At 48.8% G+C, this 26999-nt stretch overlaps 2 protein-coding genes across 4 annotated transcripts in view; one reads left to right on the top strand and one right to left on the bottom strand.

Annotated features, from left to right (window-relative positions):
* The window catches only part of NRDE2 (NRDE-2, necessary for RNA interference, domain containing), a 50224-nt gene extending 37345 nt beyond the window's left edge, over positions 1-12879 (top strand). Inside the window, exons 9-15 of one of the 3 annotated variants that reach the window (XR_009264712.1) lie at positions 1289-1464; positions 3457-3843; positions 4597-5525; positions 6639-6777; positions 9848-9919; positions 10371-11649; positions 12679-12879. Coding sequence is in view for 2 of the 3 variants with exons in the window: in XM_058739997.1 (XP_058595980.1) it covers positions 1289-1464; positions 3457-3843; positions 4597-5525; positions 6639-6777; positions 9848-9919; positions 10371-10496 (1829 nt within the window). In the remaining variant the exon portion in view is untranslated. Of the gene's footprint in view, positions 1-1288; positions 1465-3456; positions 3844-4596; positions 5526-6638; positions 6778-9847; positions 9920-10370; positions 12348-12678 lie in introns of those variants that run through there. The other 2 variants (XM_058739997.1, XM_058739998.1) reach the window with 2 other exon arrangements.
* PSMC1 (proteasome 26S subunit, ATPase 1) lies at positions 12066-25565 on the bottom strand. Its single transcript, XM_058739999.1, has 11 exons — positions 25475-25565; positions 21654-21707; positions 20285-20381; positions 18593-18717; positions 18103-18288; positions 17821-17949; positions 16903-16999; positions 14676-14865; positions 14027-14178; positions 13348-13502; positions 12066-12417 (listed from the first exon to the last, which is right to left on the bottom strand). Exons 1-11 carry the CDS (start codon positions 25475-25477, stop codon positions 12283-12285), a joined length of 1323 nt encoding a protein of 440 aa, XP_058595982.1. The 5' UTR covers positions 25478-25565; the 3' UTR covers positions 12066-12282.
* Between the last annotated feature and the right edge of the window lie 1434 nt (positions 25566-26999).

The following is a 26999-nucleotide window of genomic DNA, read 5'->3' as shown; positions in this document are numbered from 1 at the left end:
TCCCCAACCTGTGCACAAGGGTTCCAGTTTCTTCACATCCTCACCAACATTTGTGTTCTGTGTGACTTCTTAAGATTGACTTTTTTTTTCACCTAGCATCATTCCCCTGAGATCCATCTGAATTGTTGCACGCGTCCATAGTGTATTCACATTTACTGTGAATAGTAGGTGTAGACGAATCAGCTCGTTTCACCTACTACTGCGGGACATTTGGAGTGTTTGCAGGGCTTGGCCACTGTGGATAAAGCTGCCGTGGGTGTTAGTGTGCAGGTGTTAGTGTGTACATAGATTTTCATTTTTCTGGGATCAGCACCAAAGACTAGTTGCCAGGTCTTTGAATAAGTGCGTGTCTAGTTTTATAAGAAACTGCCAACTGTTTTCTGCGTGGCTGTACCAATGTATATATCCTGTTTGTTTATTTTTAAATACTGAACTTTTCTCTTCCATTCTGCATGTTCAGGATTAGGAAACAAAATGAAAGTACAGGATAATCTTGAATTACCTTTTTTTGAGAAGTGGACACCGGTTGTAGTCATAAGGCCACTGGCTGAAAATTCTGGTGGCTTTAGAAAGGCTGAACCAGGGCTGTCATTAAATATCATTTAGCGTTCTAGAACTGTGTTGTCCAAATATGTAGGCACTAGCCACATGTGACCATTTTATTTATTCTGAGAGAGAGCGAGCGAGCAGGGAAGGGGCAGAGAGAGAGAGAGTGGGGAGAGGGAGAATCCCAGGCAGGTTCCACGCTGTCAGCGGCAGAGCCCGATGTGGGGCTCAAACCCATGAACCGTGAGATCATGACCTGAACCGAAACCAAGAGCCAGACGGTTCCAGACACATAACCGACTGAGCCACCCAGGGGCCCCCACATGTGGCCATTTTAATTAAAATGAAATAAAAAATTTAGTTCTGGTATCAGCTACATTTCAGGGGCCCAGTAAGTCACGTGGCTGGTTGCTACCATATTAGACACATGGGTACATATTATGTCATTATCACAGAAAGTCCTCTTGGGCAGTGCTGTTCTATAATGTGCGTATTCCCATTTTAATTGCTATGATAGCATTAAAAATCATCTGATTTCATTGGCTAATCTTCCAGGGAGTTTTGGGGATTTGATGGATGATAGCAGAGTCCCTCGGTGCCTCTGAGTCCCTGAGTGTCCCAGAAGGCTGGGCCTGGGTCTTACTCATCATGGCATTCCAGGGCCCCCCACAGCAGCTGGCGTAGCAGAGCGGTTGGGTGTCCGTGGCTGGTGAGGGGGGCTAAAAGTCCCGTTCTTGTCTAGATGATGATGATGATGAGCCAGAAGATGAGGACCAGGAAATAAGAGAGAAGAGTCTGCCCAGGTGGCAGATCTGGCTTGCCACCGAGCGGTCCCGAGACCAGAGGCACTGGCGGCCGTGGCGCCCTGATAAGACCAAGAAGCAAACCGAGGAAGACTGTGAGGATCCAGAGAGACAGGCAGGTCCCCCGGCCCAGGAGGGAGGCCGGCCTTGGGGTCTCTCCCTTCTCCCCGTTCCCCTGGGGTCTGGTCACCTGAAAGAAGCTTGCTGAGCTCACTGTCTGAGCACTCGCCTGGCTTGGGAGATGTTAGCTTTTGCTCCTGTTTCTGTCTGTGGGAACCTCCTGGGCCACTGGTGACGTGGGAGCTTGGAGGAACTTGACCAGGTAGTTCCTGTCCCCAGGTAAGGAGGGCAGGCTTCCCCGGAGATTGTCTTCCAGGTTATTCAGTTACTTTTTCACACAGAAGCCTGAGGACTCAGGGTTTTAAAACATGGTATCGCCGTCCTAGATTCTTTAACCGTGTCCACTTTCCCCGCAGCACTCTGGGATCCTCAGAGGTACAGCAGATAGGTTTGATTCCAGAAGACAAGAGGACCTGGATGGAGAGGCCGTGTCGGGACAATCAGTGTACCGCTTGTCTTACTGGGGAGGGAAGTAGCATTTACCGAGTCCTGGCTTACATCTTGACTTACCGAGTCCTTGACTTAACGTCTCACATTATCTCACTTACTATCATCGAATGCCTTGGTCTGTGCTGCGCTGCGTCTAGTGACCAGCAGCTCTGACGATTTACATTAAAGGAAGAGATTCTATTTTGAGACCTGAAACTGACCTAGTTTCGTAAGACACCAACTATACTGCGTGGCTCACAGCATGTTCTAGGTACAGACCGGGGGGGTGTTTGCAGTGGCGAGGCTTGTTGGCTTCGGCCTGGTTTGTGGTCTGTGACCCTCACAACCTACCTGCCTTGAGGGTGGGGATTTTTGCCTGCTGCCGGGTCACAATGCGTGGACGGTGCTTTTCTTGGGGTGAGTGCTCAGCTAATGTTCCTGGATGGTGAGTGAATATTTGAAGCCACATCTGCTCCAGGCAGAGGAGTCAGCATGGGTGCCTGGAATGTTTGGGGTGTGGCGAATGGGGTGGCCGGACTGCAGTTAGGATCAGGAAAGTGGGGAGCTCTGCGCAGGAAGGAGGGGCTGACTTCAGGGAAACCTCCACTCCACTCTCGGATGTTTGGTGAATGGCCCATCACCAGGCGAGTCCCTTTTCCGGCTGAAGCTGATTGTGTCGGGAGGAGTAGGGTCTTGGTGTTTGGGTTTTATGGTGCTCAGGGTCACCCTTCCAGAAGTTCATTCTCAAGGCTCAGAATTCCAGCCATTTTCTGGAAGTTCGTCTCTGGACCAAACTGCTGCTGTGAGCCGTTCCTTGTCCCTTAGCTTTTCCTCCAATCAGAGCCTGGAGTAGAACAGCTTTCTGATTAACTGACGGTTCTGACAAGTAGAACCCCAGGGCGTCCAGTTTTATTATGCTCGTGCTTTGGTTTCCTCTTTGCTGAGAACCACAGGGACCAAGCAGGTCAGCAGCGCCCTCACACAAAGGCTGGTCTCCGTGGCCTTACCTTTTCAAGTTACTGCATGAAATCATCTGTGGACATTTGCAGTTAGCGTTCTCTCTTCCAATTGCTCTTACCTCGTGGTCCATGGCTGCTGCCTTTCCTTCCTGCCTTGCTACTTTTTATCTCCTTTTGGGCATATTTTTCATTTCCGAAAACAATTTTGTACAAGGAAATCACCAAATAATAAAATTATTTTCTATCTTAATAAACAGTGTTAACTATCGTTAACTTAGAGTAACCACAAAAGCAGATATGTGTGCTTTCAGAAGTGAGTATGATTCTAGATTTTCTGTGAATCCATTAGGCTCCTTTGGAAGGTTTTGGTGTAAGCCTGCCAACAGTTCCCTCCAGCTCTCTGGAGCCCTGTGAGGCCTCTGACTTTTTTGTATCTTTCAGGAAACCTAGCTCTTGTCCGTTTAAAATTTAATTTGAATGATATCGAGTCATTAGCACATCCACGTAAAAAGAGCTGTGGGGAAAGTCATGAAGCCCTGTTTGTCACAGTAGACAAACCGAGCTCCCGAGCAGGCCCCTTCATCTTGTCTCTCTTGCAGGTGCTGTTTGATGACATTGCCCAGTCTATGATCCGTCTTTCCAGCCAGGATCTTCAGTTTCAGCTGGTTGCGGCCTTTCTGCAGTTCCTGGGCGTGCCTTCTGGCCTCAGCCCTCCAGCCTCCTGCCTCTACCTGGCCATGGATGAGAACAGCATCTTCGATGACGGGCTTTGTGACGAAATGCCACTGACTTTTCTCAACCTTTCCTCTTCTGGTGTCAGCTGTGTTGGCTGCTCAGACCCACTGGGCCACCGGCGCTGGACCCGGGGTCACAATCGAGAGGGCGAGGAGTTCATCCGCAACATCTTTCACCTTGTGATGCCTTTGTTTTCAGGCCGGAAGAGGTCTCAGCTCTGCTTCTCTTGGTTACGGTACGAGATCGAGAAGGTAACTCTGGCCTCCTCCACCCCACGTGGGGGCTTTGTACATGATCACGGGGCTCTTGGTGTTCCTCGGAGCACTGGGCCACACCACCTCCTTGTTCGGGGACCCCAGAGGCTCCTGGTGTGTGGCTGCCCCTGCTGAGGGGCCGCGGGGGCGGGGGGGCAGGAGGAAGAGGGGTGCAGCTTGCCAGTGACTGGGACCGTTTGTGTTCGCACTTCTGCTGCCAGATGTCTGGGATTATAGGAGCAGTTAGTGTGAACAGCCAGGCCTAAGCGTAAACGGGGGTTAGAGGATTTCGGGGTTTATTAAAATAGATAAAATAAGCTACTTGACCCTGCTCCTCATATCCGTTTGCTAGAAATTTGTCTAGGGTGAGCTCTTCTGCCCTCTGCCGGTCACCAGTCAGTAGTGAATCTTAACACCCACAGTTCTGACACAGTTCTGACAGGATCTGAGCTACCGATCCACACACCAGGTTGTATCTGTCTGATAAGATGTGGTGGCCACCTCTCACGGGAGGAGACTACTCGGGGTGTACGAGCCTTGTTTATAGAGGTTTGGATGCAGTCGTGTGGGGGCGCCTGTGGCCTCGGTACAATCCTGAATTGTTTCCCAGCTCAGAGAGCCTCAGGGTTTACCAAACACGTGAGAAAGGTGGGAAGTGTCGACACCTGTGTGGCTTTCTAACATTGACGGTACAGAGGAGTTGCCGTAAAATCCCAGGGCACTCGGGAGTCCTTTTCTTTTTACTTCTAGGTCATTTGGTGTCTGCACACTAAAAACAAGAAGAGGCTAAAGTCACAGGGAAAGAACTGCAAGAAACTAGCCAAAAATCTCCTGAAGGAGCCAGAAAACCGCAACAGTTTTTGCCTCTGGAAGCAGTACGCACATCTGGAGTGGCTGCTTGGCAACACCGAGGACGCCAGGAAGGTGTTCGATATGGCGCTCAGCATGGCGGGGGGCAGAGACCTGAGGGACCGTGAGCTGTGTGAGCTCGGCCTCCTCTACGCCGGGCTGGAGGCGGAGCTGTTGCCGGACCCGAGAGGGGCCGCCACGGCGCGAGCCGTTCACGTACTGACCAGGCTGACGGAGCAGGGGCCCTGCGGGCCCTACTCCGGGCAGGCGCTGGCCGTTCACATCTTGAAAGCTCGGAAGGCGTACGAACACGCGCTGCAGGACTGTTTGGGCGACAGCTGTGTGTCCGCTCCGGCTCCCAGCGACTCCTTCGACCGCCTGACTAGCCTGGTGAAATGCTTCATGCTCTTTCAGTACTTGACCGTAGGGATCGATGCGGCCGTGCGGGTGTACGAGCAGGTGCTCGCAAAACTGAAGGGCTCTGTGCCCCCAGGGGGCTCCGGCCCGGAGGACGGTGCCCGCGCCCAGGGCCCCCACGGCGCGCTGGAGGCCGTGACGCTGATGCACACGAGCCTGCTCAGGTTCCACACGAAAGTCAGCCTTTACCCCCTGGCTCCTCTGCGACAGGCTCTCTCCGAGGCGTTAAGGTTGTACCCAGGCAACCAGGTGCTTTGGCGGGCATACGTGCAGATTCAGAGCAGGTCCCACGCAGCCAGTGAGACCAGAAGATTTTTCGACGCGGTCACCAGGTCTACCAAACTCTTGGAGCCTTGGTTGTTTGCGATCGAGGCCGAGAAAATGAGGAAGAGACTGGTGGAGAGTGTTCAGAGGTGAGTACAGACATCTTGTTCGTGTGTCCACAGACCTTTGGGGCACGCCTGCCGGGTCCCCACTGCCCTGCTGGGCCCCAGGGATCCGGAAGTGAGTATGGGCCGGTGCTGGATGGCCCGCCGTGGATGTCCCGGGTGATGGCGGATGACCTGTGGAAAGAGGAATAAGAGCCTTGCAAGTGGCCACAGCTTTCATTAGGGGCCTTCGTGGCTGCCTCCCTAGGCCGTGCTTTTTGGGATCCTGAACCTTGCTTATGGCGTGTGGGCGGTGACGGTCAGGCTTTCAGCTGTCCGAGGAGCTGTGCTAAGAGCACATGGACCAAGAGCCCGGGGCTGGAGTAGGACTCTGGATTCAGATCCCAATTCCTCCACTTACCAGCCGTGTGGCCTTGGGCAAGTCCAGTCACCTCTAACGGGCTCCCCTTTTGTAACGTGGGAACAGTTGAGAGCCTGCCTCTTAGGGCTGCTCGGAGGGGCCGCTGAGGTGAGTGCTGAGCCCAGAGGGAGCCGGAAAGAATTACCAGTCTCTGTTGTTGTTCCAGATGGTAATAGTATCAGGCTTAAGTGTTACCTCTTGATACAGTGTTTGTGTCTGAAGGTCGGGCGGTGGTCTTGGGGACACCTTAGCTTAGGCATTATTGTTCCTTCCAGATCTTTGCTGTCGCTTCACCCTGACCTCGTAGAAGCTGGCTACTCAGAGTTGCCTCTGAACAGTGTTTCACTTCGTTTTTTATTTCTTCCGTTGGGATTTTAGTCACTCTATTTTCCTTAAATGGAAAAGACTTTCCTCCTCATAAGGTAGAATTTGCATTCCGCTGATCAGAGGGTAGGCTTTCTTTAGAAAACAGAGAGCAAGGAGTTTGCGGGTGACGTCTAGGCAGACTCTGGTGTAGAAAACACACAACCCTGGACGCTGCCTTCCTCTGGCCTCGGAGGGGCCACATCATGTCTGTACTCTGCACCCCTAGCGCCCCCAAACCTGGGACAGCACCATCCCTGACACACTCTGGTCCTGCCGATGCTGATGTCTGCCGTCACTAACGTACCTCTTCTTCCTGTGGCGCCGTGGGTGCGAGAAGTGGCCTCGGAGTCACGTGAGCCTGTGTCTTGCAGGGTAGATGGTAGAGAGGTCCACGCCACAATTCCCGAGACCGGCTTGACACATCGCATCAGAGCCCTGTTTGAAAATGCGTTGCGGAGCGACAACGGCAGCCAGTGCCCCTTACTGTGGAGGATGTACCTGAATTTTTTGGTAAGAAAATATGTAGAGTTTTTGTTTGTTTTTTTAATTTTTTTTTAATGTTTATTTATTTTTGAGACAGAGATGGAGCATGAACGGGGGAGGGTCAGAGAGAGGGAGACACAGAATCTGAAACAGGCTCCAGGCTCTGAGCTGTCAGCACAGAGCCCAAGGCGGGGCTCGAACTCACGGACCTCGAGATCATGACCTGAGCTGAAGTTGGCCGCTTAACCGACTAAGCCACCCAGGCGCCCCTAGAGTTTTTGTTTTTATGCCGAGCTTTGCTTCGTCACAAGTGGGAAGGTAGAGGCGTCCGGTCGCCACCTCCTGGCAAGGCTGGCAGGGGCTTGCTTTTGCCCTCACGCCTCCGTGGCCTCGCTTAATCCTCACGGGAACCCCGGTCACTAACGTCCGGTGTCTCAGGACTGGGGAAGAAGTCTCGGGTTGTGGATCTCTTGGAGTTGACTTTGTTGATCAGCAACTTGGAAGTGGTCTGAGCTTTGGAAAGAGACCTTAGTTCTTTGCCATCTGTTCATAAGAGTTCCCAGATCCTGATTCTGTTCTGTCATTAAAGGTAAGATTCACCCTAGAATGTCGCTTTTACAACGACCTCTCCAGAGAAGCTTTGTCTCACTGAAAAGCACCGTGGTGACTGAACATGGTGCAGTGCCCTTTAATTTTGCTGCTGTGCATGTGGGGGCTGCTGGGTGGGTCCTGGGCCTCAAGCGTCTGTGAGTCAACTTTGCCTTTGGTTCGGGACCTGGCCTCGGAACGGGCCTCATTTGCCACAACACGTCTACTGCCACGTTGCATGGCAGTTTAGAAACCTAGGCTTCTGGGCCACTTCAGTGTTTGAGCTGAAGGCTACTAAACCAAGTGATCTGTAACGAACATCGTAGCTTTCAGAAGCCAGGAGTGATCTTCCTTATCTCTGTTTCCACTGGGTAACTTAAGACAAAGTTTGTGGACTTTTCCACTTGACATAGGACAGAGTCCGGTGTAAAGAGCAAGTAAGTTACGGATTAGGAGAGCTCTGGGCCTCCCCCCGTCTTCGCAGATTTCAGAATTCATGTGGGTGTGCCCCCCTCTCCCCCCGACCTCTGAAAGGCCCGAGTGGCAGGGAGGACGCGTGATCCCGGGACAGCCGCCTACTGGCCCACCGGGGACAAATAGGCACTTCCTTGTGGGCGGAAGTCAGCATCAAGATGAATTACCGCAAAAGTTTGTATGTTTTTGTGACATTTAAAAAACCCCAGAGCTCAGATTCGGCATTTTGACGCCCGTGTGTGACGTGGAAATCTTCAGAAGTCCAGGTGCTGGTGTGGTGTTCACGGCACAGTCGTGGTGGCGGCCTGTTACCCGGGGGTGCAGCCAAGGCAGCGGTCAGAACGGGTTCCAGGCGCATCTCCGCTCCCGTGGGTGGAGCCACAGGAGCCACTCAGCCGAAGGAGAGGAGACGCTCCCTAACATTTCCAGCGCCGTTACCACGCGACCCTTGGTCAGCAAGTGAAAGACCTTGAAGTGTAAGAAGCGATGGCTCATGTGTTTGCCAGTTCTAACGTCTCCCGTCTTGGTCGGTAGAGATGGGTGGTGCGAGGTGGACTGGGTGTATTTTTTACAAAGATCTTCCATGAGCCAGATTCGGATTTTGGACAAAAAAACTCTTGTTGACTTGGGAGAAAAGAATGGGGGCCCTTGGGGGATTTCTCCTTCTGGAAATGTTAGCACAGGACTGAGGGGGAGTTAGAGCCGTGTTAGAGCAGGACTTCTTCTCACAGCTCCTGAGGCATCCGGGACGGTTCCCAGGGCTCTGATAACCCGGGAGAAAAATCAGAATAGGGCCAGAATGCTGGGGTGCAGGCCGCATGTGCAGGGAGAGGCCGAAGGGAGCCGACTCCATAGGGAGGGCTGGTGCTTTGGCTGGTTGTGTCTTTGTGCCTTTCCGGATGCGTGTGCGCACGTGCGGATTTACTCCCTTATTTTCTTTGGGAGAACGATGGAAAGAATTACAGTTTGTTGTTGGCCGTGGCGAGTATGGGAGAAGAAAGGAATTGGGGAAACAGTTAACTTTTCCCACTGAGGTTTGGACTTAGTTTAAAACCTGTTTGGGGGGCGCTTCCAAATGTGCTGTTCTCCCTACACAGTAACCAGCGCTTTCCCACTGAACCTTGTTGTTTTGGCTAAAATTACAGTTTGTTCTTTTTTTTTTTAATTTTTTTTTTTTTAATTTTATCCGTTTATTTGGAGAGAGTGAGGGAGCACAAGTTGGGGAGGGATAGAGAATCCCAAGCAGGCTCTGTATTGAGCATGCAGAGCCTGACGTAGGACTTGAATTCACAAACTGTGGGAGATCATGACCTGAGCTGAAGTCAGACACTTAACCAACTGAGCCACCCAGGCACCACCCCTCGTTCTTTTTTAAACAATTTTTAAGTGAACTCTACTCCCAACATGGTGCTCAAACTCACAGCCCCAAGGTCAAGAGATGCACATGCCATCGACTTAGCCAGCCAGGCGCCCCGAAATTGCCATCACTTTCAAGATTCTTCGGGTGTTTAGATCATGTACCTGCACAATTGGGAAAGAAACTAGAGTGTATAAAGCCGTCCGCTGGTGCTGTGGGCTCAATGGAGTCAGTCTTACTAACAGAAAAGGGAGCAGTGGCACCCAAGCCGGTGGTCACCGGATTGCATTCTACCCTCCGCTGCCATTTCTTCTTTCCCATTGACCGCTAGCAGAAGTTAGAACATATTGAGAGGCCAGCATGTACGAGAGCCTCTTTGGTTCACCGCGCTGGTGCTGAGTACGTAAAGCCTCCGGAGGGACCGTCGGAATCCCGGATCCACCCGAGCGCCACACCCCTGCCCTCTGCTCCTCCACCAGCTGTGTCCTCTACAGTTCTGTGCTTGTCCTGTCCTGGTGCTGCGGGTCATGGAACACATGCCATGGTGGCGGTACCAGCCCTTCCCCACGGGCTGGCCCACTGCAGCCGAGCCCCCAGGTGGATTAGTACAGGGTAGTTTCTGTAGCCCTAGACTCTCTGCTTCAAGTAATCATTTCTGTGATTTGCCCCCTGCCTCAGGTTTCCTTAGGAAACAAAGAAAGGAGCAAAGGCGTGTTCTACAAAGCACTTCAGAATTGTCCCTGGGCGAAGGTAAGTTCCAGAGCCCCCGAGATCTGCACATTCCCAGGGACCTTCCCGCCAAGCCTCGGTGCCTGCCCCCTCCCGTGTCCTTGTGGACAGGGCCCATGCCAGACCCTTTCATGGTGCAGCTCTCCCCCGTGGAGCCTCAGCTGATGGGCGATTGTTTCCTTTCCTTGCGCGCTGCTGTGGGCAAGGGGGTCCGTCATTTGCCCAAAGCTCAGCCCAGATGCTGAAAGCATTGGGGTCTGTGTCCCCAAGCCCGGTCAGGAGGTGTCAAACACGGGGACAGAGATGTCCACCTAGTCCTGACCCCACTTCGGGAAGAGAAGGCTTTGCTGGAGTTCACCCCTTCCACCCCACTTCTGTGAGTTGGGCGTCCTGCCCAGTGAGGCCGAAGGGGAGCGCAGGCTGTGGGGAGAGGCGTGGGAGCAGCTGGCTAGCGCTGGACCCCTGGCCCTAGGTGCTGTACCTGGACGCCGTGGAGCACTTCCCCGAAGAGATGCAGGAGGTCCTGGACCTGATGACGGAGAAGGAGCTCCGGGTGCGCCTGCCCGTCGAGGAGCTGGCGCTTCTGCTGGAGGACTAGACCAGGAGGGAATGGGCCCTGCCTTCCGGGCCTCTCGCCTGCCCCCCCCAACCCCCCCACCGGAGCCGGGATGCACAGGACGGGGACGCACGCGTGTGAGCATGTGTCACGAGACCTCCGCTTTTCAAGTTTCTTAATTCTTAGTAATTTGGGTCTGGGTTATCAGTCTTTTACCTCTTGCACATTGTTTGGATGTGTGAAGGACACAGAACCATAGTTTACATATTGTATATGTGAATGTGTGTATGTAGGGAAGAATCCTGCCAAGTGAAAACTAAACCCGTCGTGGCTGGTGTGCGGGAGGTCTGTTCCACTCCTCTGCCCGGCTGTGAACATTCCCCATCTGCATCCTTGGTGGTCCTGCCGTCGTGGTAGGAAAGGTCTGGTTTCTGAGCACTCGGACCTCTCCCCGCAGCTGGTGAGCAGGAGAGCAGCTTTTGCCCTTAAGAGCCGTTTAAAACTTGGTGTTCTGGCCTCGCTCCTGTTTTAAAAGTTTCTCATTATTTGCTAGGCTCTTGATGCCACCTCCCTTCTGTGGACCAGGAGCATCACCTGGGGGCTTGTTAGAGATGCAGCCTCCGGGCCCACCTCAGCCCTTCTGAGTCAGGGCCTGCACTTGAGCAGGACCCCCTGGGGACTTAGGTGCACCAAGTGTGGGGGCGCTGCCCAAAGGACCCCTGCCTGGGGGCTGTGACACAGAGGCCCAGACCCAGACCTGCCAGGCCACATTCTTGTTTTGATTTCTGAGGGTATGAATGGAATGAAACGTAAATATCCACATTCAGACCACTTTCTTCTGAAAAGGACACACCCTTGCAGTCATTAAGGACACTGAGCTAGGAGGAAATTGCTCTATCTTCCCTGAGGTCCTGCTCTAAGAGAAACGCGGACAGCTGCTGACTCTATCGTGATCTCTAGAATGGCTGAAGTTGTATTTCTTTGGCGTCTCATCCAGAGAAGCCCGTGTCGTGGAAGAGAATCTTGCCTAGAAGCCAGCGGACACTGGTGGGGGAGAAGGGCGGCGGGTCAGGGCACCCGAGGAAGGTGGCTGGCCAGCCAAATGGACGCTTGCCTCGATCTGCCCCGCTTCCTTCACGGCTTCAAGACTGAACTGTTCAGAGAGGGGAGAAGTGCCGGAAATGGATGAAGAAAGGTAAGGGGGAGCTCTAACAGGTTTTGAGAACCCTTGAGGGGGATGAGGTTTCTGAACCTAAGAACGAGCAGGCAGGGCAGATTCCCGTTGGGAACCTTGCTTAGTAACGCCAATACCTTCCTGCCCCAAGAATGCTAGAACCTTCATGCTCCACAGACCTTCCAGAAGGGAAAGCGGAGTTTCCTTCTGAAGCCAGAACCACACAGTTGACCCCTGTTGCTTAAACAGCAGAGAACGCTGGCTTTGCGGCTGCTGTTGTCCAGCCCTGCCACCGGCTCTGGGGAGGAGGGCAGGGCAGGAGGCGTTCAGGTCTACACTCCTGGCCATCGCCCAGAAGCTTCCCTAACGCCTTGGTCCACCTAATGCCGGACCGGCTGCTGAGCGGCTGGCGTGGAGGCTCCAGAAACGGGACGAACTGAGGAGGCGCTCACTTTATTGGGGGGAGAACACTGCATGTGGCCAACACATGAAGGCAGCCTGGCGGGCACCCTACACACTGCGCTCAAAAAGGGACACGGGAGGTTTTGCTAAGAAGGATCAACAGGAACGTGCGTTCCTCTGGGCGGCTTCCCAGCCTCATCCCTCCGAGGAGTCGGGACACCCCGACCGTTTCCTTGAAGGCAGATGTGGTCACTACAAGTAGAGCCCTTCAGGGGTGCCTTCTTGTTTTTTATAAAGAACGTTTTCTTTTGATTTTTTGAAGTCTTCATTTGTTACTTTCATTCTGCGTTCTCTCAAGGCCATCAGACCAGCTTCTGTACAGATCGCCTGTGAGAAAACAGTATGTTCAGAAAATGAAATACTTTGTGTTCTAATGATTCAGAGAGCTACTTTGAAATAAGGTGTAAGACGCCCACACTAAAACTGCCTCAACCATTTGGGAAAAGATGAGATCTTGTGAATGTCTGAAGCCTTCTAATGATTTTCTCAGGGGATCTGAGGTGGCTTTGAGGAGGAAGACTGGCTCGGGGTCTACCCGGCAGAGTGGCTTGGGAGGGAAGCTCTACCAACGCCCCACTGTCGTTACAGGGAGCCACGTTCTGGGCCACGGCTCCCGTTACACCAGGAAACTTCGCGGCAACAGAGCACACGTCCAGTTCATCTACCTACACTGAGGAGAGAGCATGCGTTCTGGCTAAATGGAAATCTCCCCCATTTACTGCATTTATTGTCTCGCAACACTTGCCAAAAGTAAAACAACCCACGCAACATGATGTGATAAAACCACAATCTCAGCACTTATGACCCTCAGGATATTTCAAATGGTTCAGCAAAAAAGAAAGTGAACAAAAAGATAAAGAGGTAAAACGGTAACACTTGGTGAACTGAGGTGATGGGTATGTGGGCATTTACTATTGTTGCAACTTTTCTGAAGACTTCAAATTTCCCCAAATACAAAGTTGGTGCAAAACTTAAAAACTCTCTTTGAATTGAAGTTACCGACAAAGACACTACCCTAGTTCTACAGATGCCAACGATATGCAGTTCAGTGCAGGCACCGGCGTGAAAAGGCCCTACACACACCGTCCCTACCTGACCGTGGCACTTACCCTACCTGATAGAAACCCAGGTCCTCACATACAAAGCAGGCTGGACCCACACTCAGTGCTGCCGAGCCTCGCCCTAATTCTGGTCGTCTGGGAAGAAACGTCCTTACACACACACAACTAAGAGGTACAGTCCAGCCCAGGTTCTCACCTTGATGTCGGCCCCAGAGAGGTCATCTTTAGCCATGATCAAGTCGTCCAGGGTCACATCATCGGCCAGCGTCATCCTGCTCGTGTGGATCTGAAAGATGCGCCTCTTGGTCTTTTCATCGGGCAGGGGGAACTCAATTTTCCTGTCAATGCGGCCTGCGGGTATAAAAGGTTTCCAGTCACACCCCTGTGGCTCGGGGAGCCTGTCTCCTCACACCTGCAGTTTCAGAGGGAAACTTCCCTTGTGGGAAGGGTCCAAATCTTGAAAAGTGAACACTGCTCTTTGTAAATATCCACGTGTGAAATCATCCCGTTTAAAAGAAATCCTCTCTCCTCTGGTACCTTCAGAAACACACAAAGTAGCCACTGCTGCTTTTGGTGCTACCCGAATGCGAAATTAACTGGGGCTACCATAGGAGCTATTTCTTCAGAAAAAAGAATGTTCATTACGGGAAAGAGAAACGGTCACAACTTAAGACTGCAATGGAAAGGGCCACACTACACCTACATCATGTTCTTAGCCATTACCTCAGTGGAACGCAGCTTTTGGGAAGTTATTCTACACTTCAGTAATGTATTTGCCTTGATGTGTATCATTTTTAAATCCCCTGAAGGTGCACTTAAACACGAACACATATAAACACACTCATCCTCCGTGATGGGACAAAAGCAAATCTGACCTGGTCTGATAAGTGCTGGATCCAAAGTTTCTATTCGGTTTGTGGCCATGATAACTTTCACGTCACCCCTTGAATCAAATCCATCCAACTGGTTCAACAGTTCCAACATTGTTCGCTGGATTTCTCTTTCACCACCAGAATTTGAATCGTATCTTTGAAAAAGAAGAGAAGGGATGAAAACCAAACTGATCTCCTGCTGAAGGGGAATTATAAAAACACCTCTGATGCTCTCAATTCTAGCAACAAAATCAGCACAGCCTCCCAACCACCACATAATCTTACTTAAACTGTAGATGTTTTGTGCCTGAGATGGCATCATTAATTCAGACTGCACATTTGGTATCTGAGCCCCCGACCCAACCATGAGCTCCTGGAAAGCCTTGTGACAATGGCTGTGTCCCCAGAGTGCAGATGATGCCTGGCTCAGAGTGGAAACTCAAGGTATGGCTGCACACTAATCTCCAGACGGTCACGACTCCCGGGTGGTTGTCACCTGGCACCCCGGAGCAGAGCCTAAAGCATCCACAGCCACGTACAGTAGGAGCCAAGGCAAACCCATGTGCAGGCCACACAGACAGTGCTCCGTGATCATTCTCAGACAAGAGCTACAAGGTCTTTACCTCTAAATGACACAAAGAGAAAAATGTACCTTTTTGTTCCAATGGCATCAATTTCATCAATAAACACGATGGATGGTGCGTGTTCTTCTGCTACTCGAAATAACTCCCGAACGAGTTTGGGCCCATCACCTAGGTACTTCTGAATAAGTTCAGAGCCAACCACTCTTAGGAAAGTGGCTGAGGTTTGGTTTGCTACTGCTTTGGCTAATAAGGTTTTACCTATTTTAGGTTAGAAAAAAAAGACAAAGTGAAAAAACCCTCAAGTGCTGTCTTAACTTGAAAACCCTGTCACTACCACCTAAAACGGGCATAAAAAACGGGCAGATCCCTCCAATGAAAAGGCATGCCACCATTCCAGTGTCTTGACATTATGTTCCCCAAGGCAGATAAGAGGAAATTCAGAACGTTCTGATTATTTTTAACCATCTTCCTAAAGTCATCATCATAGTGTCAGAAAATACACTTTACTGGGTTATTCGAACTTGCATAGAAGTTGCAAGTTATTAACCCAACGCATGCCACCAGGGTTTGAGATCCAAACTCTACTCTGTGAAACAATCAGTGATGGAAAAACGGCCTGAGAACCCTAGGTCTGACCTAAGGAAACACTCTTTAGCACCAGGCCTGCAGCCCCCGGGGCCACCCGAGGAGTCGTGGCTGTGCTGGCTGGGCTTCCCCAAGGCTCAGCTGAGACGGGGCCAGCTCCCAGTGAAATCCACAAATGATAGCTCTTCAGACTTTTCTCAGTCTCTGTTGTGTCCTTGTGAGGAACTTCCTCTCACCAATCTCAGGGAAGATCTCAAACATTTCCAGTCCTGCCCCGTTCCTTGAGATTTCTATTTCAGGTCAAAACCAAGAGATCTGGCAGCCATTTTGTGAACTTTAGGGCTGGAAGACCTTGGCCCCTTTGACGGTGAGTGAGGACAGGGGCACAGGGCCAAGCAGGAGCATCAGGACACGGTGGCAGTTAGAGCAGGGCTGGTAAAGGACCAACCTTAGGCCCGCAGGGGAAGGGGAGGAGGCTGCCGGGGAGTAACACAGAAGACTTAGTTCCAGTGGGAAGAAGGACGAGGCGCTAAGCTTTACTACAAGATGTGGCCACGACATCCTTGTGGTGAGACAGACAGAGGGCTGGGTGTGAAGGCTTAAAGTGTGGAGATTCCCCGAGAGAACCGACTAAGGCTGCTGAACAGAAGACAAAAAGGACCTAAGTGGGTGGCATCTTTCAGTCCAGAAGCGGCCAAGGCCAGCTGCTGTGGCACTGCAGTAGCCAGAGGGCTCACCGAACCGGCTTCTTCCTCCTCCTGGCAGGCCCACCACCCTGTACTTCACCCCAGCTCCTCACATTGGTCCCCAGCAGTGCACATGCACCAAAGGAGGCCTCTCTTCCAGCCTCAGCCCTGTTGCCAGCTCACTCCCAGAGCGACCGCGGCCTTGGGCTAGTAGTCACTGGCCTCTCTGACACTTGATTTCCTAGGCTGTGAGAGGACAGGCTGCAGAAGCTCCATGCCTCCGGAGCTCGTCTCCACTTGTCTCCCAGTCCCTCCACTGTGGGCAGTCCCCAGTCCTCCCAGGATCCTCCTGGGAACGTGGTTTCAATTCAAATAACTGTGCTTCCTTTGGAATTTACACAGCGATGTACTGCTAAGTCCTGGACTGTACAACTTACTCAGGTCAACTAGTCGCACGGTGAACCAAATATATGTATTTTTATCTTCATCTATGTATTCAATATTATATTCATTCAGTACCAATGGACCAGAGAATGAACCTAATCTGAACAGCACAGAATAGGTTTTAAATCAGCGGTTCTTCACCACGGTTCTGATGTCTGGCCACACACTCCAGATGCAGATTGGGATTTTCAGGGATGGGACCAAATATTGGTATTTTTTAAAGCTCCAGGGTGATCCTAGTGTACAGCCAAGGTTGAGCATCCTGGTTTATTTCCTGTCTTATAAAGTATATTTAATAGACTCACACTAATCTTGAATTATGAATACTTGAAAGCCTTATGTTTTACAGCATATAAATGAGGTATACAAGAGGAGTTCTACTATACAGATAAATATACTTTTGTGTAATAGGTATGTTTCCGTATTTATTCCCAAAACGTCCAAAATGCCGCTTAGAAAACTTTGGTTTAAACTAAGGAATTGTGGCATCCTTACTCAAGAATTAATTATAACAAGCTAATACTGCAGCTCAGGAGATCAGCTGAGTGCCCAGAGAGTGTCCAACACAGAGCATACGTACCTGTGCCAGGTGGTCCATAGAGAATGACCCCTTTTGGGGGCTTTATACCCATCTCTTCATAATATTCAGGATGAGTGAGAGGAAGCTCCACGGATTCCTACAGAAAACAAACACTGGTAAAAATAAAACGCTTTCCTACTAAAATTATCAGATCCATTAACCAGCGTCAAGAATATAGCTCACTTTCAACAAAAATAAGCTAAAACCTCACTTACTACTGTTAGAGACACTGTGGGTGACTTCATCTAGCAGCAAGGACACATTGAAGAGGACATCTGTCCCGCCTAAGCCGCCGCCCCCTGCCTATTGCTCCCAATTTCCCTCTAACTTTCCAGAAGCCAGCCTTGAGCAACATTTAATAAGCTCTTCCTGAGCAAAAGAACTTCAAGTGAAAATACACCCTTTCCATTTAAACTACAGACAGGAGCTGGGATGATTTTCTGATTGCTGTTATACCGACACACACGCTGGCTAGAGATCGAGCTGTCTGAGAGGTGCCGGGTGGAGACCAGGGACAGCTGTGCATGACCTCCCTACAGACGAGATGCCGTGCAGGTGGCTGGCCCACAGCCAACCTGAATGACCACTGCACTTCCCCCGACTCACACTGTCCCCACATCACTGGAGGTTTCCAGATGGCCACAGCTGAAGTTAACACAGATGGAAACATTATATATTCACACACACAATAAACACTGCATATAAAAAGGATTAAGCTGCAGCTGCTGAAGCAACAATCACCCAATTTATTTCCATTACCTAACTCGGTATTAACTACAAAAGAGCACACTGGCAAGCTCTGTTACTGCTTGATCAGTACAGAAAAAACAAAATATGCAAAATAACTCTAAGCACCCTAAATGAGGCAGCAGTAAGAAATCTAAAGTCTAAAAACCCAGAGCCGGTGCCTAGACCTACCTTAATTTCCTGGATTTGGTTGTCCAACCCCCCAATATCAGCATAGGTTTCCTGGGGGGCCTTTTCTACTTTCATCACCGTGACCAAGGGATCCGTGTCATCCATGAGCACCCCTATGACGGCATGTACCTACAGAGAACGTTAAGTTTTACTGCAGGGACGTGAGGTTTGCACAATCCATTTACAACAGTGCAATGCCAGTCACCGGAACGGCACGAATGGGCGGATCCGAGAGGAAGGAGGAAGCATCCCTAATTAGGGGCTTCGAGACCAGCAACTTGCCTTATGGTTGAGCAGGACCGAACAGCCTGGCTCCAGCAGGTCCTTGTCTACAAAGGAGAGAATGCTGACGTAGTGTTCTGAGCCCACAGACGTGGACACGATGGCGTGATTGTCATCAATGATCTCTTCCAATGTTCCTACCGACATCGGGGTCCCCCTCAGATCATCCACCTTTGATCTCTCCTCCTATGTAAGAGTATGCCATGAAGGAAAAGCAGGTTAGACCTAAAAAGTAGACAATGCTGACAGTTTTACTAGAGTTACTAGATTTTACTACGTTTACAAAGCAGGTGGTGCTTTTAAAAGGCAGCTAATTTATGATTCGTAAGAGCCTGCACAGGTCAACTGCTTGAATTTCACTTATTCAAATTAAATTCTATTTAATAACTAAAGTTATTAAATTCTATTTAATAACTAAAGTTATTAAATTCTATTTAATAACTAAAACCGTCAATGGTAAAATCAAAGTTACAGTAATTTCTCAGTTTACCTCTTGCTTTTCTTCTAAAGGCTTCATTTGTTCCTGATTTCTAATGAATTCTTCCTCCATGAGAAGATAGTCTTTAATTCTCTCTAACTTCAGTAATTTTAAGCGGCACTGAGTGTGAGGTGTCACTGTAATTAAAAAAGTTTTATTGTATGTGGAGCTTGACTTTCGCAATGAATTAAGTCCACCCATAAGAAAAAAAGGTTAAGACTTAAAATAAGCTAATAAGCAGGTGCCTAAATGCAAAGGGAAGAGAAACTTTGGCAGTTCTACGCAAGCAGGTAAAAACGGGACGAGTTCCATGACCAGACAGCTAATACAAAATGACATACACTAAGTGAACTGTCTTTATATATAAGAAAAAGAGAACTCAAGGACCCAAAAGATAGTTTGCTTCGGTGTTTTATTCCCCATAGGTGTTAATAAAAATAGCTACAAGTGCTGTTCAGTCAGAATACATGCTGCATGCTAGCTAGAACAAAAGCATCCACTTGTAGGAGGACCGTGAGATATCAGTGGTATTAACATAGGCGGCAAACATTTTTTCCACACTCTTCTGCGTTCTTTTGGCTTGAAGTCCCCTGCTGCACAGGAATTTTAGCATATATAGACAAAAATGCCAATCTTTTCTTTTGTGGTTCCTAGGTTTCTTCAAAATGTCTCTCCTTCCCTGAGGTTAAATATATTCCTGAATTTTTGTTCATTTACTTATTTTCACATCTGTACTACATCTGGCAAAAAGGGATCTAATTTCATTTTCCCTCAACAGCAAATAAAATATGCCAGCCATTTATGTTCAATACTTCATCCTCTTCCCACAGAACTCAGACATCACCTTACCATATAGTAATGACCCATGTAACCTGACTTCCTATGCTCTTCTGGCAATCGGAGGACCTAGACTTTACCGATACCATATTGACTCATTATTCATTTTTTCAAATTGTCGGATTCCTTTCCTTCTTAACCAACCAACATTTATTGAAATTATTTCATCTAAGCAGGAAGAGACTTGTTTAGATGGCGATGGGAGGGTTATGTAAGACGAAGTGATGAGAAGAAGGCAGCCATGGGAAGGAGTGGGGGAAGAACGTTTTTAAGCAAACGGCAAAAGCCCTAATGTGGATAAGAGTCAAAGAACACAAGGCAGGGCCGTGTGAACGACAGCAAGGGGAGTGACGGGCTGAGGACAGAGGTAGGCTGGGTCAGGTCACCTGATCTGAATCTCAGTCTAAGAACACAAGGCAGGGCCGTGTGAACGACAGCAAGGGGAGTGACGGGCTGAGGACAGAGGTAGGCTGGGTCAGGTCACCTGATCTGAATCTCAGTCTATGTTCAGTATGAAGCCACTGAAACAGCTGGTGTTCAGGAATCCCAAGACGGACATTCCAACACAGTGGCGTTCCATTTCTTCGGGGAATAAGCGTGTTTTCTAAGTTATTCAAGCTCAATCTGACTTTTCTAATCTCAAACTACACTCTTCATACCTCAGAGGAGCTGGCTGTTTAAGCGAGACGTGGTTGTATACTGTGTGCACGCCGCTAACACCAAAACACAGCTTTTACCGCAGCCCAGAGGAGGCCACACCCGCGAGCAGAGCTGCAGCCACCCCGTTTCCTGACTCCACATTCCGACCTCTACGCTACACACACAGACGGCTCTCATGGAACCGAGACAGCAGGGAGGAACCATTACCCAGTGGCAGCTTGCTGGCAGCATCCGGTCCCTTTGTTTTCTTCTTCTTTTTCCCCACTCTGGTTGGTACAGGAGGTTCGTACTTCTTTTTCTTGTCCTTGAATTTTTAGAACAGCAGGAAAAAACAAAAACCACACCAATCCTATCAAAACACAAACTTCTGTAGGGCCATCATCTATTTCTCGGGGCTGTAATTTTCCTTATCTTTCAGAATGCTATTAAAAACTCCTTTTACAAATAAAGCTAGGTTTTACACTTCTGCAATTGGTGAATGTAACTGATCTTTTTATTTTTTTATTTTTAAAAGTTTATTTATTTTGAGGGAGTCCGTATCAGAGGCAGAGAGGCAGAGAGACAGAGAGGCAGAGAGACAGAGAGACAGAGAGAGAGAGAGAACCCCAGGCAGGCTCTCTACTGTAAGGGCGGAGCCTAATGTGGGGTTCAGTCTCACGGACTGTGAGATCATGACCCGAGCTGAAATCAAGAGTCAGACGCTTAACTGACAACTCTTGATCTTTCTTTTTACAATACACAATGATAGACTATTCAATAAGGACTAGAGGTCAGAATTCAGAATTATATACCAAAAGTTTGAGCTGAAATAATGAGACAATTCTTCTTCACATCTGAGGATATTAAACACTAATTTACTGGCAATTTATTTTAACACTCTGTAGTGTTATTTTACACATTTAAAAATCATTAATTCAGGGTGGGGGGCCTGAGTGGTTCAGTTGGTTAAACAAGCATTCCACTCTTGGTTTCGGCTCAGGTCACGATCTCACGGTTTGCGGGTTTGAGGCCCGTGTCACGCTCTATGCTGCTGGTGCGAAGCCTGCCCGGGATTCTATCTCCCTTTCTCTCTGCCTGTCCTACAACCACACTCCCTTTCAAAATAAATTAAAAAAAAAAAATCATTAGTTCAGGGCACCTGGGTGGCTCAGTCATTTGAGCATCTGACTCTTGATTTCGGCTCAGATCATGATCCCAGTGTCGTGGGATCAAGTCCTGTGTCAGGCTCTGTACTGAGTGTGGAGCCTGCTTGAGATTCTCATTCTCCTCATTCTCATTCTCTCTCTCTCTCTCTCTCCCTGCACCTCCCCTCTCCTCCCACTCACCCCCTCTCTCTCTCTAAAATGAAAATAAAAAAATAAAAATCATTAATTCATAATTACTTACTTGACAGGTCAATAATCTTCTACAACATGAAACGGATACTGTATGTGAGGCCAGGCTGGTTAAAAAACCACAGGAGTACTTATTTTGCATTTTGACACTCACGAGTCCCCAAAGAACTTCTCAGCTGACAGCCAAGATACGTTGCACAAGATATGTTTACTCACATCACAGACACATCTGGCTTATTTACCTTGTCATCCTTCTTGCCACCTCCAGGGCCATGACCACCGCTCTGACTTTGACCCTGAAAAAAGAAATCAGAGGTATAAATTCAGAATGTGATCACTTCAAAAGAACATCCTTATGTTCCCATGATTCCATGACACCATTTAACAATTCTGGACTTAAGATGTACCGTGCAGTCAACATGTACATTTAGCATCGTAGAAATTTCTTTTCTTCCTGAAAAGCTGTTAGTGGATCAGTGGTGTGCCCTACCCTGCAACTGTTTGCATCTTAAATCAAGGGCAAGTCTACTAAGAAACTGATGTATCGTAATGAGGCTGGGATTCTAAGACCACCCCTTTTTTGAGGGGAAAGTAGAGCTTGACATTCTTTAATATAAAACTACTTGAGTGAGTACATTTCATGAAATTAGCCCATCAAAGCTAAGTCATTTTACCTATTTAACAATCATTTATCAATCGTTTACTCCTTACTAAGATCACACCAAGACCCAGGAGACTCTCCTTTCAAAAGCAACTTACATACTTCCCATCTCTAAAGCCTGGGGCTCTCAGGCAGGTCTTTCTTGCCAACCTGAAAAGCTAAATCACCCTAAGGTATCAAGAACTCAAGTGTATTAATACACTCGTGGGATTTGGGGATTTTAAAACAGACCCCTTGGCTACAAGGGATGGCTTAATAAAGAACAGTATCTCAAAGCTGGTGGCATTTTAAACAATAGTGAACTTACGTGAATAGAGGAGCCCGCAGTCCCCTCAAATCACTTCCACGTAAGCACCTCTAAATTAATACACCACCAGTTTAGTTATCAAGACAGAACAATGTATCATTGTTACCTAGAAGAGTTAGGGTCAAATATAGTTCCCCACCTGCAGGATTCTTAAAATTCTGTGCTTCATTCTGAAGAAGGTAACTGCAGGCTCTGAAAAACTGTGGTTCACAGAGTTAGTTATACCACAGTAGGCTGTCCAAAGTACAGGCCTTTAATACTTACTTACTTACTTACACCTCCTAAAGAAATGTGCTGTTGGCTGGGGCAGCTAATGTTTGTGGGGTGCTTACTATGTGCCTAAGTCTGTACCAGACATTTTCCTTTACTACTTCATTAATTCCACACCACCCTTCAAGGTAGGGTTTATCATTCCCACTTTTTAGACGAGGAACTGCAATGAGCCTAAGAACATGGGCTATGGAATCAGATGCATCTAGCTTTAAACTCCATCACGCAGGTCACCTCCCTGAGCCTCAGCATTCTTAACCAGAAAGTGGGGATGATTCTAGCTCCCCTTACTGAAGATGAGGTAAGGCACATAAACCACTCAGCATGTGCATGACTCACAGTAACTCCTCAGCAATACAATATCACCAGTGAACAAGAAACATTAGGGTCAGGATTTTAATTACCAGTCTGGTTACAAAATCTGGGCTCTGAAATAAATCTATCTGGTTCAGTTCTTCACTCTCATTTAACCCATCTCTGTTTTTATCCAGAACTCTGACCTCCCACTCACATTCCCACAGCATTTTCTCCCCTCACCAATCCAGCTATTCCTTTGTAAAACAAGGAGCTGATGCTTTAATTTTCCTCAAAAACCTTCAGCTGCTCCCCAGCATTTATGGTGTAATGTCCAAACTCTAGAGTGGCAGATGTGGCCCCTGCCAAACTGGCTGCAGCTAACCTTTCCCAGGTTCATCTACCACTCGTGATCCCGCAAGTCTGGCCCCACAGGAGGGCATCTTCCTGTACAGGTCATAAACCTCTTCATTTCTGGGGCATCTTACAAGATGTTTCTCAGTCTCAAATAACAATAACAAATATACCCATTTCAAGCCCTTACTCTATGCCAAACTGTGCATTCTCAGGGTATCATCTAGTTTACTTCTTACAGACTCTATGTAGTTGGCACAATCATAGCCCCTGGTTTACAGATACGGAAACCAAGGCCCAGAGATGGTAAGTGACTTGCCTATTATCACAAAGCTTGTCAGAGATGTAGCCAGGAATCACGAAGGTCTACTGGACACCAATATCTTACTGCATGGCCTCTAGCAGAGACTGGCAGGGTTTGTGTAATAGCACAGCCACTTAATGTGTCTCTGTTTCCTCCTTGGTAAAGTGAGGATGATAATAATTACTGTAAGGATAAGAAGAAAATGCTGGAATATAACCCTATGTTTATTGCAGCATTATTTACAGTAGCCAAGATATGGAAGCAAGCTAAGGGTCCATCAATAAATGAATGGATAAAGATGGTGTGGCGTGTAAATGCACACAAACACAATGGACATTACTCAGCCATTTAAAAAAAAAAAAAAAATCTTTCCATCTGTGACATTAACGGACCCTGAGGGTATTAAGTTAAATGACGTCAGCCAGAGAAAGACAAATACAACACGATTTCACTTGTACGTGGCATCAAAAAACAAAGCAGAAACAGATCCATAAACACAGAGAACTGGTGGCTGCCAGAGGAAAGGGACAGTGGGGGATGGGGAATGGAAGGCACAGGCTTCCAGTTATAAAAGGTATAAATCCCGGGGATAAAAGGTAAAAGGTACGGCACATAAAGCACATAAATATACAGACAGTGGCACTGGGATAGCACTGCACTGTAAAGGGACAGATAGCAGCTACAGTGAGAGCACAGCAGAGAACAGACTCGTCCAATCACTGGGTTGTCCACCTGAAACTAATTTAACACTGTGCCAGCTCTACTTCAATAACAATGACAGTGACAAGGAGAATAATGCTGGAGAAGTACCTAGCACATGCTTAGAACATTACCCCCGAAGTCCTTATAAGACCTAGAAGACTATGTGGTCGGCGTTCTTGATGTTCAGGATACAGGCTGAACACACTGCCATCTCAGGCCCTTTGAGCTTACCTATTCCTTCTGCCTGGAGCCCCTTCCCCTCAGATGTCTGCATAGGCTACTCTCATTTTGTTTAGACCCCTGCTCAAATCTCACCTCCTCAGAGGGGCCTTTGCTAACACCCTATGTAAAATAGCCATCCCATCCCTTTCTATAAACAACCACATAGCACTGGCCACCCACCCATCTCTCTCCCGTTCCCTGACATCATATTGCAAGTCTGCTTTTCGATGTGTGTGTGTGTGTGTGTGTGTGTGTGTGTGTGTGTTCGCCTTGTCTAGAATGTAAGCTCCATGAAGGCAGAGACTTCGCCAATCACGCTCACCTCTTGTGCCCTCACCGCTTGGAGCAGAGCTTGGCCAAAAAAAAAAAAAAAGTTGCAGGTGCTCAATAAACACCTGCCTACTGAACTAACGAACAACTGCTAGCGGGAGCCTCCCCTCCGAGGTGCACCAGTCACAAAGACGTCAGTCTTGAATGCCTTCCCCAAGTGCCCCCACTCCCCGCGGTCGTCCACCACCGCGCTCTCCCCTCCTCGGCCGGAACGAATCCCTCCCTCTTCTGCGGTCGCGCAGCCCTTCACCTGAGCGGCTCAGAAAGCACTGGTCCCAGGTGCTCAGGGAGGCTCCCGCCGGAACTCCCCGCGCCGGTCAGCGGGGCCCCGGGCGACGGAGGAGCAAAGCCGGGCGCCCTGACCCGCTCCGCCGCCCCACTAGCAGCCCTCCCGGGGGACCCTGCGCGCCAGGGGCCCCAGGAACCCGGTCCGGGCCCGCTGGTCGGCCCCGGCGGACCTGAGCACTGTCTCCGGGAGCCCCCGACCCCCGAGGAGAGCGGGCCGGCGGGCAGGAAGGCGGGCGGGCCGAGTGCCTCGGGGAGCCGCCTCGCCCTCTCGTCTCGGGTCGCTTCGACCCCGTCGCACCGCCACCACCGGCCGAAACCCTTAGTCACTCACCATCTTGCTCCGGCCGCTTGAACCGCCGCTACCGGATATGCATCTGCCAAAGGCGGCCGACTGAAGCGGAAGTTGCCTAGTGACGCTACGGAAGCCGAGAGGAGCCAAATCCCTCCCTGACGGAGTCGCTCTCCAAGGGCTTGGTGGGGCAACGAAATAACTTAGAAGCAAAACGTGAATCTTGTAAAATATTTTACTTGAAAAAAAATTTTAAATCGAAGTTGTTAGGTTGTTGTCAACAGTTTAAGACGACGACGTAGACTTTGAAAGAAGTAAGACAGTTGTGGAAATATAAAATATTTAAAATCTGCAAAAATCTTAACTGAGAAGAATTTCACGTGTTGTTCCAAGAACTGGAATGGAATTATAACGGCGAAGGTGACATAAACTTTTGGATCAACATTTAAGCTATTATTTGGTCTCTGGAATAGACGTGATCATCTGAGAGTATTTCCTTGTCTAATGAGTTACCTGGATGCGTTTTCTTTTTTCCTTTGATGCTTTGTGGCTTGTGATGATGTCACATGTTGTCTTAAAATAACTAGTCTTGCACCTGGTTGGTAACGTTGATCATTTATTACACCCACCAGGACATTAGAAAGATAGCAGAAAGACAAATAAAGAAACTGATCCCATTCACAATTGCACCAAGAAGCATAAAATACCTAGGGATAAATCTAACCAAAGATGTAAAAGATCTGTATGCTGAAAACTATAGAAAGCTTATGAAGGTAATTGAAAAAGATATAAAGAAATGGAAAGAGGGGCACCTGGGTGGCTCAGTCGGTTGAACGTCCGACTTCGGCTCAGGTCATGATCTCGCGGTCCGTGAGTTCGAGCCCCGCGTCGGGCTCTGGGCTGATGGCTCAGAGCCTGGAGCCTGCTTCCGATTCTGTGTCTCCCTCTCTCTCTGCCCCTCCCCTGTTCATGCTCTGTCTCTCTCTGTCTCAAAAATAAATTAAAAAACATTAAAAAAATTAAAAAAAAAAGAAATGGAAAAACATTCCCTGCTCATGGATTGGAAGAATAAATATTGTCAAAATGTCAATACTACCCAAAGCTGTCTACACATTCAATGCAATCCCAATCAAAATTGCACCAGCATTCTTCTCGAAACTAGAACAAGCAATTCTAAAATTCATATGGAACCACAAAAGGCCCCGAATAGCCAAAGTAATTTGGAAGAAGAAGACCAAAGCAGGAGGCATCACAATCCCAGACTTTAGCCTCTACTACAAAGCTGTCATCATCAAGACAGCATGGTATTGGCACAAAAACAGACACATAGACCAATGGAATAGAATAGAAACCCCAGAACTAGACCCACAAACGTATGGCCAACTAATCTTTGACAAAGCGGGAAAGAACATCCAATGGAAAAAAGACAGTCTCTTTAACAAATGGTGCTGGGAGAACTGGACAGTAACATGCAGAAGGTTGAAACTAGGCCACTTTCTCACACCGTTCACAAAAATAAACTCAAAATGGATAAAGGACCTGAATGTGAGACAGGAAACCATCAAAA

The sequence above is a fragment of the Neofelis nebulosa genome, chromosome 7 (assembly GCF_028018385.1).
Source record: "Neofelis nebulosa isolate mNeoNeb1 chromosome 7, mNeoNeb1.pri, whole genome shotgun sequence".
NCBI classification, from domain to species: domain Eukaryota; kingdom Metazoa; phylum Chordata; class Mammalia; order Carnivora; family Felidae; genus Neofelis; species Neofelis nebulosa.
The sequence above is the reverse complement of the archived record's forward strand: the minus strand, read 5'-3'. Positions and strand labels throughout refer to the sequence as shown.